General features: G+C 37.0%; 1 protein-coding gene across 1 annotated transcript in view; it reads right to left on the bottom strand.

Moving 5' to 3' along the window:
- TLCD3B (TLC domain containing 3B) overlaps nucleotides 1–11,089 on the bottom strand; it is an 83,675-nt gene extending 72,586 nt beyond the window's left edge. Inside the window, exon 1 of the mRNA XM_053695040.1 lies at nucleotides 10,807–11,089. Within this exon, the coding sequence (XP_053551015.1) occupies nucleotides 10,807–10,931 (125 nt within the window). The 5' untranslated portion in view covers nucleotides 10,932–11,089. The remainder of the gene's footprint in view (nucleotides 1–10,806) is intronic.
- Nucleotides 11,090–14,540: the final 3,451 nt, after the last annotated feature.

The following is a 14,540-nucleotide window of genomic DNA, read 5'->3' as shown; positions in this document are numbered from 1 at the left end:
TTTAAGTAATTAAGTATCACCTGACAACAGAAAACGCACAGTCTATTAACCTCTTGCCCGCCAGAGAGGCCTGCAACTGATTATGCAGCCTTTTCTGGCAGCTAATTAGTAAAGTAAGTGACCTGTGATAAAACACATTAAACACACAGTGAGCATCATCTGGTATAATATTACAGCTTTATGATCTCATTTTCTCATAAGCTGCTTCAGAGAAGACCTATAAATGGCAAAGCGTTGCGGTACAGAGCGCCAGCGACAAGGGCCCTATCAGTGATATTAGGTCCATGTTATTTCATACCTGTTAATCCTATCATGGTATCTTTATTTTCTATTACTTATTATTTATGTTAATAGAACTAAATAAATTCTCTGTAGAAAAAGCCTCTGAAATCCAGAATTTTAAAAAAAGACAGCAGCGGTCACACATGGTAGAACCACTCAATCAGCACGGTAACCGTCTATTATTTATGTTGTCCTATATGGAACCAGGGGCGGAACTACCATTGGTGCAGCAGGTGCAATGGCACCGGGGCCCCATAGGACCCAGTATATACAGAATGTGTATTAACCTAATGCAGGGGAGACTTTTAGTAATGCAGGTTGCAGGGACATCTAGCTATCCTCAAAATAATTTTGACAGAAAAAAAATGATTTGCACAAATACCCTGATATTTAGTAACCCTACGCTTATTTACAATAGAGATGATAACCTCGTTAATGGGATATAAAACCCAAAAATGTTCTTTTGTGACTCAGACAGAACGTACAATTTAAAAAAAGCTTCCAATTTACTTCTGTTATCAAATTTGCTTCGTTCCCATAAAATTCTGTGTTGAAGAGATACCTAGGTAGCATCTGTATCACTACATGACAGGAAATAGTGCTGCCCTCTAGTGTTCTTGCAAAACTGCTGCACTATAGCCTGGGGACAGATTTGAAAACCTCTTTCTGAATGATGAAAGAAATTTGTTTTTGTTTCATGTCCCTTAAGGTTAAAGGGACAGTAAACCCCACATTTTTATTTTATGATTCAGATAGAACATACAATTTTATACAACTTTACAATTTAATTCTATTATCAAATTTTCTTCATTCTCTTGTTATCCATTGCTGAAGGGACAGCATTGCACTACTGACAGGAAGCTGAAAATATCAATTTAGCCAATCACAAGAGACAAATGTGTGCAGCCACCAATTAGCAGCAGCTCCCACTACTGTATGATTTGTGCATATTCATTTTTTAACAAGGGATACTAAGAGAACAAAGCACATATGAAAATAGAAGTGAATTTAAAAAGTGTCTTTATATTACCTCCTCTATCTGAATCATGCAAGTTTAATGTTGACTTTCCTATCCCTTTAAGGTCAGTCACTGTTGGCCTCTCCTAGAAGCTTATTGTAAGATTTTTGGACTTAAAGGGACATGAAACCCAAAAAATTTCTTTCATGATTCAGATAGAGCATACAATTTTAAACAACTTTCCAATTTACTTCTATTATTTACTTTGCTTCTTTCTCTTGTTATCCTTTGGTAAAAGGTTTATCTTGGCAAGCTCAGGAGCAGCAGAGAACCTAGGTTCTAGCTGTTGATTGGTGGCTGAATATATACTGTGTATCGATTGTGATTGGCTCACCCATAAGTTCAGTTAGAAACCATTAGTGCATTGCTGCTTCTTCAACAAATTATACCAAGAGAATGAAACAAATTAGATAATAGAAGTAAATTAGAAAGTTGTTTAAAATTGTATTTTCTAACTGAATCATGAGAGAAAACATTTGGGTTTCATGGCCCTTTAACTCTAAACACTATGGGGGTAGATTTATTATGGGTTGAGCATTGGCATTTAACATTGCACAAGCATTTCTGGTGAAATGCTTGTGCAATGCCACCCCCGCACATTCGCGGCCAATTGGCCCCTAACAGACAGTGTCAATCATCCCAATTCTAAAATGTGGCGGACAAGTTAAAAGGGACATAATACTCATATGCTAAATCACTTGAAACTGATGCAGTATAACTGTAAAAAGCTGACAGGAAAATATCACCTGAGCATCTCTATGTAAAAAAGGAAGAGATTTTACCTCACAATCTCCTCAGCTCACCAGAGTAAGTGCTGTGTAAAAAGTTATACTTCAGCTGCTGCTTAGCTGCAGGTAAAAAAAATAAAAATAAATGAAGAAATGAACAGCAGCCAATCAGCATCAGCAGTGCTGAGGTCATGAACTCTTTACTGTGATCTCATGAGATTTCATAGTAAACTTCCTTAAACTGAATAGGGAAATAATATGAGTGTGCACGTAAGCTCGCCCCTTTCGCTGTCCCGGGACAAACATACTGATTTGCTGCTTAGAAGTCCTTTATAATGGGATGTGGCTACTGAGGAACTTTTGAGGTAAAATATCTTCCTTTTTTACATAGAGATGTTCAGGTGATATTTTCTAGTCAGCTTTTTACAGCTATACTGCATCAGTTTCAAGTGTTTAAACATTTGGGTATCATGGCCCTTTAAGGAGAATCTGCTGCTTATTAAATCTCCCCCTATATACTTGGAAAACCAATTTTTGTACTGAGCAGCACATATTGGCTTGGGCTGTTCGCTCTGCGTTTTTTAATACTACATTTTTTGCCCATGCTCAGTTCACATCGTTATAAAAATTATTGTTTTTTTGTGGTTTATAACTTTAATGCTCAAGACACTCTTTAAAACTATGAAATCTGCAATACACAACTGGAAACAGCTGATTAAAGTCGCTCAAACTCATCTTCTCTAACTTTGGTTTCAGTTGAGTAATTCTTTAAAAAAACAAAAACATAGAACAAAACAGACCCTACCTGAGTATTTTAACAGCAGAGTTCGATTGGTTCTGTAAAAGAGACCTTTAAACCCTAATCCGATTTATTGTGTGTTCCCAAAGAGCAAGTCTGTTCCATTTTTAATTTATAACTAATGCCATAGGCGGCCAAAGGGTTAATTTTCATTCAAAAACAAGTGGGGGGGGGGCTCTTTTAAATTAATCCCTTGTCTGACAGACCCACTGGTTATAAATGTAATATGCAGATTTGTTTTTGTGTTTCAAACTTTAAAACACATACGATACCACAGACAATTTGTTATTGTTTAGGAATTCAGTGATCTAATTGTGGCAAATCTCAGGTGTAAAATGGTTAGAAACATATGTCTGACCTTAGACTTGATATTACCAGGTTTTTAAAGGGGCATTGTACACTTGATTTTTCTTTCTATAAATGTTTTTTAGATGATCCATTTATATAGCCCATCTAGGCGTGTTTTTGTAACAATGTATAGTTTTGCTTATTTTTTAATAACCTTGTGCTGGGTTTCAGACTCCTACCCAAGCGCCAAAGTATGAGATGTAGACTGACGTCTATAGATTACTGCTGGCTCCTGTTTTTTAAGGGTCTTTTCATATGTAGGGGAGGGGGGAGAGTCTGTTATTTCTGCTTTCTCAGCCCTTTTCACTGGGTGTCCCAGGCTAGCCGCATCTACAGTGCTAAACTGGAAGAGTCAAAGTAAGTTTTTAAAAGGTTTTATACTGGATGTTTAGATCAGTATCTGTGCATATTCTTATTTATAGTAGTGCCTATTACATGTTAACAGGCTCCAAGACTATACCTCAAAATCCCTGACTTTTACAGAAGAGACCGTTTGGAGATTTTTCTATAAATCATCTATAATACCTTATAGCTGATTATCTTTAAGTCAGTTCATAGTCGGTGCATATACCCACATGCATATGACTAGATCCCATTGTGTGATGTTGCTAGCATATTCTTCATGGTTCACAGTACATTTGTTTATATATTGTTGCATTATATCAATAAAGCATATGGCCAATAGCTAACATATAACAAACTAATATCACAGATACCACATGAATTTTACAAGCATGACAAGTGCTCCCTAGTAAGAAAAAAATGGAAATTTCTCATATACAAAAACTGCACGCACACACCAATTTGCTGATATAAACAAAAAACCTACAAACAAACACACACACACTGACATATACATTGAACATACAGACTAACGGATGCACATAAACACATACACACTCACACAAATATATAAACACCTAGCGCACTCTCACGCTAATATGTAAACATACAACATACACACACTAATATGTAAACACAAAGCACACACGCACACTAATATGTAAACACACAGCACACTAATATGTAAACACACTAATATGTAAACACACAGCACACTAATATCTAAACATACAACACACTAATATGTAAACACACAGCACACTAATATCTAAACACACAACACACTAATATGTAAACACACAGCACACTAATATCTAAACACACAACACACTAATATGTAAACACACAGCACACTAATATGTAAACACACAGCACACTAATATGTAAACACACAGCACACTAATATGTTAACACACAGCACACTAATATGTAAACACACAACACACTAATATGTAAGCACACAGCACACTAATATGTAAACACACAGCACACTAATATGTAAACACACAGCACACTAATATGTAAACACACAACACACTAATATGTAAACACACAGCACACTAATATGTAAACACACAACACACTAATATGTAAACACACAGCACACTAATATGTAAACACACAGCACACTAATATGTAAACACACAACACACTAATATGTAAACACACAGCACACTAATATGTAAACACACAGCACACTAATATGTAAACACACAACACACTAATATGTAAGCACACAGCACACTAATATGTAAACACACAGCACACTAATATGTAAACACACAGCACACTAATATGTAAACACACAGCACACTAATATGTAAACACACAGCACACTAATATGTTAACACACAGCACACTAATATGTAAACACAAAGCACACATGCACACTAATATGTAGGCACAGTGGCACACAGCACACACGCACACTAATATGTAAACACACAGCACACTAATATGTAAACACACAGCACACTAATATGTAAACACACAATACACTAATATGTAAACACACAGCACACTAATATGTAAACACACAGCACACTAATATGTAAACACACAACACACTAATATGTAAGCACACAGCACACTAATATGTAAACACACAGCACACTAATATGTAAACACACAGCACACTAATATGTAAACACACAGCACACTAATATGTAAACACACAGCACACTAATATGTTAACACACAGCACACTAATATGTAAACACAAAGCACACATGTACACTAATATGTAGGCACAGTGGCACACAGCACACACGCACACTAATATGTAAACACACAGCACACTAATATGTAAACACACAGCACACTAATATGTAAACACACAGCACACTAATATGTAAACACACAGCACACTAATATGTAAACACAAAGCACACACGCACACTAATATGTAAACACACAGCACACTAATATGTAAACACACAGCACACTAATATGTAAACACAAAGCACACACGCACACTAATATGTAAACACACAGCACACTAATATGTAAACACACAGCACACATGCACACTAATATGTAGGCACACAGCACACTAATATGTAAACACACAGCACACTAATATGTAAACACACAGCACACTAATATGTAAACACACAGCACACATGCACACTAATATGTAAACACACAGCACACTAATATGTAAACACACAGCACACTAATATGTAAACACACAGCACACTAATATGTAAACACACAGCACACATGCACACTAATATGTAAACACACAGCACACTAATATGTAAACACACAGCACACTAATATGTAAACACACAGCACACTAATATGTAAACACACAGCACACATGCACACTAATATGTAAACACACAGCACACTAATATGTAAACACACAGCACACTAATATGTAAACACACAGCACACATGCACACTAATATGTAAACACACAGCACACTAATATGTAAACACACAGCACACTAATATGTAAACACAAAGCACACATGCACACTAATATGTAGGCACACAGCACACTAATATGTAAACACACAGCACACTAATATGTAAACACACAGCACACTAATATGTAAACACACAGCACACTAATATGTAAACACACAGCACACATGCACACTAATATGTAAACACACAGAACACTAATATGTAAACACACAGCACACTAATATGTAAACACAAAGCACACATGCACACTAATATGTAGGCACACAACACACCCACATTAATATGTAAACATAGCTCACATGCACGATATGTAAACATCTCACACACAGACTAACCTTTAAATACACAACACACATGCACACACAGACATATATATATATCATATTTACAATTAAAGGGACATTGTATACTATATTTATCTTTGCCTCAATGTTTTGTAGATGATCCATTTATATACCCCATTTTGTAAAAATGTATAGTTGTGCTTATTTTTAAATAACATTGTGCTGATTTTCATACTTTTTTTTTTGCTTTCTCAGCCCATTTCAGTGGGTGTCCCAGCTTAACCTCATCAACAGTGCTAAACTGGGAGCTTCTAAGTTTTTAAATGGTTTTATACTGGATTTTTTTTTTTTTTACCAGTATCTGTGCATATTATTCTTTATAGTAGTTATATTACATTTGTTGTATACTGTCCCTTTAAAGAAACAGTCAAGTCAAAATTAAACTTTCATAATTCAGATAGGACATGCAATTTTAAACAACTTTCAAATTTACTTTTATCATCAAATGTGCTTTGTACTCTTGGTATTTTTTGTTTAAAGCTAAACTTAGGTAGGCTCGTATACTAATTTCTAAGCCCTTGAAGGCCATCTCTTATCTCAGAGCATTTTGACAGTTTTTCACAGTTAGACAGCGCTAGTTCATGTGGGCCATATAGATAACATTGTACTCACTCCCATGGAGTTATTTATAAGTCAGCACTGATTGGCTAAAATGCAAGTCTGTGAAAAGAATGGAGATAAGGGGGCAGTCTGCAGAGGCTTAGATACAAGGTAATCACAGAGGTAAAAAGTAAATTAATACAACTGTGTTGGTAATGCAAAACTGGAGAATGTGTAATAAAGGGGTTATCTATTTTTTTAACAATAAAATTGTTCAAGTAGACTGTCCCTTTAACCACTTTAGGACGGAGACAAGTTAAGGACGGAAACAAAAACGGAAAAATAAGTCACATGGTCATCAGTGCGATCATGTGACTCAAAAACGGTGCTGATTGGATCCTAGGGAACTGCCCACATTACTAGGCACGTCTCCCAGTCGGATCCACCATATCTTCAACAAGGAGTGGAGCAGGACGCCCCACAAATTAGGACGTTACATGCCGTCTTAGGGCATAAAAGTCAAGTGTTTTAAGGACAGCATGGAGAGTCCTAAGGGCGTCAAAGGGTTAATGAAATACACACAGTGTACAAATACTTATAATATAATAATATATAAACAAACAGCATTCACACACATACACAAGCTAATGTATAAACACAAATCACTCTCACACACACGCTAATGTATAAACACAACACACGCTAATGTATAAACACACACACGCTAATGTATAAACACACACACGCTAATGTATAAACACAACACACGCTAATGTATAAACACAACACACACACACACATACACAAGCTAATGTATAAACACAAATCACTCTCACACACACGCTAATGTATAAACACAACACACGCTAATGTATAAACACACACACGCTAATGTATAAACACACACACGCTAATGTATAAACACAAAGCACTCTCACACACACGCTAATGTATAAACACAACACACGCTAATGTATAAACACAAAGCACTCTCACACACACACGCTAATGTATAAACACAAAGCACTCACACACACGCTAATGTATAAACACAACACACGCTAATGTATAAACACAACACACGCTAATGTATAAACACAAAGCACTCTCACACACACGCTAATGTATAAACACAACACACGCTAATGTATAAACACAAAGCACTCTCACACACACGCTAATGTATAAACACAACACACGCTAATGTATAAACACACACACACATACATAAGCAAGTTAATGTATAAACACACTGCACTCACACACATACAGCACACACAGACTAATATATAAACACACTGCACTCACACACATAGTAATATATAAACACACTGCACTCACACACATAGTAATATATAAACACACTGCACTCACACACATAGTAATATATAAACACACTGCACTCACACACATAGTAATATATAAACACACTGCACTCACACACATAGTAATATATAAACACACTGCACTCACACACATAGTAATATATAAACACACTGCACTCACACACATAGTAATATATAAACACACTGCACTCACACACATAGTAATATATAAACACACTGCACTCACACACACATAGCACACACAGACTAATATATAAACACACTGAACTCACACACAGACTAATATATAAACACACTGCACTCACACACATAGTAATATATAAACACACTGCACTCACACATATACACACAGCACATACAGACTAATATATATATAAACACACTGCACTCACACACATAGCACACACAAACTAATATATAAACACACTGCACTCACACACACAGCACACACATACACAGGCTAATATATAAACACACTGCACTCACACAGACTAATATGTAAACACACACAACATACACATAGCACACACAGACTAATATATAAGCACACATACACACAGCACTCACACACATACACTAATATATAAACACACTGCACTCACACACAGACTAATATATAAACACACTGCGCACTCACACACACACAGCACACACAAACATACACACAGAACACACAGACTAATATATAAACACACTGCACTCACACACACAAATATGTAAACACACACACACAACATGCACACACAGAATAATATATAAACACACATACAACATACACACAGCACACACAGACTAATATGTAAACACACACAAAATGCACACAGCACACACAGATTAATATATAAACACACACACACACACAACCAACATACACACAGACTAATATGTAAACACACAGACTAATATATAAACACACATACAACATACACACAGACTATAAACACACATAAAACATGCAGACAGCCTAATATGTAAACACACACAGCCTAATATATAAGCACACATACAATATACACACAGCACACACAGACTAATATGTAAACACACATACACACAGACTAAAATATAAACACACACAGACTAATATATAAATACACACACAACATACACACAAACTAATATATAAACACACATAAAACATACACACACAGCACACTGACTAATATAATCACACATACAACATACATACAGCACACACAGACTAATATAATCACACATACAACATACATACAGCACACACAGACTAATATAATCACACATACAACATACATACAGCACACACAGACTAATATAATCACACATACAACATACATACAGCACACACAGACTAATATAATCACACATACAACATACACACAGCACACACAGACTAATATAATCACACATACAACATACACACAAACTAATATATAATCACACATACAACATACACACAGACTAATATAATCACACATACAACATACACACAAACTAATATAATTACACATACAACATACACACAAACTAATATAATCACACATACAACATACACACAAACTAATATAATCACACATACAACATACACACAGACTAATATAATCACACATACAACATACACACAAACTAATATATAATCACACATACAACATACACACAGCCTAATATAATCACAAATACAACATGCACACACACTAATATAATCACACATACAACATACACACAAACTAATATATAATCACACATACAACATACACACAGACTAATATAATCACACATACAACATGCGCACACAGAGTAATATAATAATAACAAATACAACATGCACACACAGCACACAGACTAATATAAACACACATACAATATACATATAGCACACACAGACTAATCACACTTACAACATACACACAGCAAACACAAACTAATATAATCACAAATACAACATACACACACAGCACACAACTAATATATAAACACACACACAACATACACACAGACTAATATGTAAACACACAGCACACAGACTAATATATAAACACACATACAACATACCCACAGACTACTATAGCACACAGACTAATATATCACACATACAAAATACACAGACTAATATGTAAACACACAGCACACAGACTAATATAATCACACATACAACATACACCCAGACTACTATAACACACAGCACACAGACTAATATATCACACATACAAAATACACAGACTAATATGTAAACATACAGCACACAGACTAATATATAAACACACATACAACACACACACATAGCACACAGACTAATATAAACACACATACAATATACACACAGACTACTATAACACACAGCATCAGACACTGACATACACAGCCCATCCACTGACAGATGCACAAACTGATATCATATCACTGCTGCACCAGTGTCCTTTACACAATGTCACCTGCAACCCATCCTCTCATACTCTACCCAGGTCTGTCTCTCCCTTTTACTCTTTTCTCCCCATTGTCTCTTCATCACTTTCCCCCTGTCTCTCACCCTTGTCCCTTCAACACCCCCAATTGTCCTGTCCCTGCAGCAAGCAGTACAGCTCATCATCTTTTGACCTCTTTCTGCAGGGATGTGGGAGAGGGGGAGCCTGACACCGATGCTGGTTACCTGGCTGATACTATCACGGTGTTGGATTCGTCCCCGCGGAATAGCCGCAGCCTCCGTAGTCCAGCCTTGGAAAGGAGAAACAGACCCGGGAAAAAAATGCTGCCAGCTATCAGAACATATACCATTGCGGCAGGAGAAGGGATAAAGCAGAAAGAGAGGGGGAGGGAGACAGAGAGGAGAAGGAGGGGGGTAGAGAGAGATGGAGAGACAGAGATGGAAAACAAAACTGGAAAGGGAGGAAGAAGATACACAGCGAGGGAGGTGATGGAAAGAAAAGGGGCAGGAGACAGATAGAAAATAGGGACAGATCCTATTAAAGACAAAGAGACAATTGGGAGAAGGGAGAGGCAGGGAGGGGGTCATGAAATGGCAGGGAGGGGAGGGGGGGAAAGTGTGCTAGTCTTGAAGGGGGGATGCTGGCTGGTACCCTGCTTTGTTGCTGGCCTCAGAGATGCAGACTGACTGATGCTGCAGTACCAAACATGCTGCATAGGAGCAATAGACACAGCACACACCCGCTGCCCCAGCAGGGATATATAGTAATACACTGTATGGACAAGGGTGTAGGAAGAGGGTGGGATGACAGAGAGAGAGAGAGAAAGCAAGCAGAGAATTGTCTGTGACAGGAGGAGAGAGGGAGACAGGAGGAGGGCTGCGAAAAAAGACTTGGAGGAGGGATTTAAAGAGATAGGATCGGTTTTGTTTCCCTATTGTACGTCAAGAACAAATATAATCCGGTTTAGAAATGTCTTTGGAGTAATCCTGGATATAAGGGCATCTCCTTGCAGACCTGACATAGCGGCAATATGGTAACCCTACTGTTAAGTGGGTCCTCAGTTTATACCAAGACTCCAACTATAAGAGCACTGCTTGTCCTTGTCTAAGCGTGCTGCTGCCTAGTTGTAAGGACACAGGGCTTGTTTGATGCGCCTCTAAGCAGGGATGCACAGTCAGAATGTCTTACATTCCTAAAGTCAAACATGGTTGTAGTCTTAAGAAACCTATTTTGGAAGCCCTTTAAAAGCCACTTACAATATACTTAGTAAGAAACAATAAAGAAAATCATCATTGTAATCACCCCCTTAAAATAAATAAATAAAAATAGCCACAGGAAAAAAAAATGTTCCCGGCATTAAAGTATACTGCGATTTTGTTTTTCTCTGGGATATATTACATAGTGTGTTATCGTGTCTATGAAACAGCAGCAGTTACACATATTCAAATATTGTTTTTTGCATAAAAAGGGTTAAGTAAAAGCTGTTTACATTTAACGTACTAAGTACTAAAAAAATAAAAATCAGTTTATTCAGCACAGGGACATCTGTTTTAATAAATAAATAACAAGGTTCTACAATTGTGCTTTTTTTGGATAGCACACAGAAATATTTGAGTATCATGACCTTTAAAGGGGCTATAAATTATTGTTTTTTGTGTGAATATTTCAGCAATTATTCACTGCTTTGCACAAGGTCTTCATACAAAATCTGTACTTTTTTGCAGTCCAGTAACAGACCCCTTGAAAGCAGCTTGAGAATTGTTGATTTATCTCCATTGCTGTGGCCTATAAGATAAAATTGTAAATGACCTTGTGATGTAAGCTCCTGCACTCATTAAGCAATGACAACAGAAAAAAAAAAAACGCACAAACAAAATTTTAAATAACAGAAAAAGCAGAGCTAAAAATAATGAAAGTAAAGTAGTATAGTTCAATTTTGACGAATTAGTGCCCGGTTTTTAATAATCCTATTAAAAACAAGGGCACTTTAATTCATCAAAATTGACATTTCAAGCGTTTCCTTCAAAATTTTACCTTTGAATCCTGAAAGCTGCTTCATCGATTCCCCCGGCTGTCGGAAGCCTCTGCTTACGTCAGAAATTATGAATCCGGCTTCCTCCAATCATGGCGTTCCCCCCGCGGGGATCATGGCCGTAATTGGATGAAGCAGGATTCGTCATTTTGAAGAGGGCTTGCAACGGGCGGACGAAGCGCTGCAGCGGCTCTCAGGATTCAAAGGTAAGATTTTGAAGGAAACGCTTGAAATGTCAATTTTAATGAATTAAAGTGCCCTTGTTTTTAATAGGATTATTAAAAACCAGGCAATAATTCGTCAAAATTGACAATCACTTTGAGCTTACATGCTCTTAATTGTAGAGCACGTAATTTTAGTACTACTGACCCTGAAAGTCTATGTGTTTAACGCCTGCAAAGGTTTTAAACATATAAAGTCCAGCTCGAGAACCACGTAGTTCTGCTAGTCCTGAACAAACACAAATAGTGATTGGTGGTGTGCTACTACCGATGCCGATTGGCTTACTGGTGAGGATCAGCAGTTATCTGTTGCTCCGGAACAAGACTTTGACTGTGTTTTTATCCCCCTTGGGCAGGGGGACAATGTAGCCAGTGTTAAATTGACATGCTCTAACTAATTAGATTGTGTAACTTCTGCACTACACTGTCCCTTTAATATCCCTTTTTTATAATGTTCTTTATAAGGATACTACCATTAAAGGGACAGTCTACTCCAGAATTTATATTTTTTTAAAAAGATAGATAATCCCTTTATTACCCATTCCCCAGTTTTGCATAACAAACACAGTTCTATTAATACACGTTTTACCTCTGTTATTACCTTGTATCTAAGCCTCTGCAGACTGCCCCCTTATTTCAGTTATTTTGACAGACAAGCAGTTTAGCCAATCAGTGCTGACTCTTAAATAACTCCACGGGAGTGAGCAGAATGTTATCTATTTGACACACTTGAACTTGCAATGTCTAAGTGTCAAAACTGTCAAAATTCACTGAGATAAGAGGCAGTTCAACGGCATAGAAATTAGCACATGAGCCTACCTAGGTTAAGCTCTCCACAAACAATACCAAGAGAGCAAAGCAAATTTGATTATAAAAGTAATCTGGAAAGTTGTTTAAAATTGCATGCCCTGTTGGAATCATGAAAGTCCCATTAAAGGGGTATTACTCCCAGAACAGATTCCCATCCCTTTATGGGGTCATAAGCAGTAATAAGCTCACCCCCTCCTGGTCCTGCTATGTCTGCTGATTTGAGGACAAACACTTTTACGATAAATCTGCAGATGATCATCTATATATAGCCCTATCGGGAACTACAACAGAGAGTCCTCTTGCTGCTGGTTTTAACCCCTTTAAAGCTCTCTCTTCACACTAATAGGGATCTCCTATCCCTCCACCTTTCATCCCCTGGGATTAGCAGATCTGTGGAATTTATGAGTCATCAGCTGTTAGCTGCCTACAGGGTGACAGTGAGACGAGGGGGACCTAAGACACCAGGCACCTGCTTCCCTGTAAAAACACCAGGATTTCACCTAATGAGGATTTAGTTTATAAATCTATTGATTTAAAGGTACATGTCCTTTATATTTATATAATCATTATCTACCGTAATAACAAACAGATACTAATACCTGGAAGCTACCTGACTGGAGATATGACCCTACAGTTACAGCTTTGTTTAGGGACAATTAAGCCAGAACTGATTTAGCCTCCCTATAGAAAAGCGTAGAAAACAATGTAATGCAAGTGGATTACAAGTGTTATGATGCGCTCGTATCGCTCTAGCATTATCCATAACGTTCGCATTTTTTGCGTTTACTAATTGTAGGACTAGATTACAATTTAATTACAAGTGTTATGGTGCGCTAAGGGGGCAGTCTGCAGAGGTTTAGATACAAGGTAATCACAGAGGTTAAAAGTGAATTGA

The sequence above is a fragment of the Bombina bombina genome, chromosome 11 (assembly GCF_027579735.1).
Source record: "Bombina bombina isolate aBomBom1 chromosome 11, aBomBom1.pri, whole genome shotgun sequence".
Lineage (NCBI taxonomy): Eukaryota > Metazoa > Chordata > Amphibia > Anura > Bombinatoridae > Bombina > Bombina bombina.
Note: the sequence above shows the minus strand (reverse complement) of the source record. Positions and strands in the feature narration are given on the sequence as shown.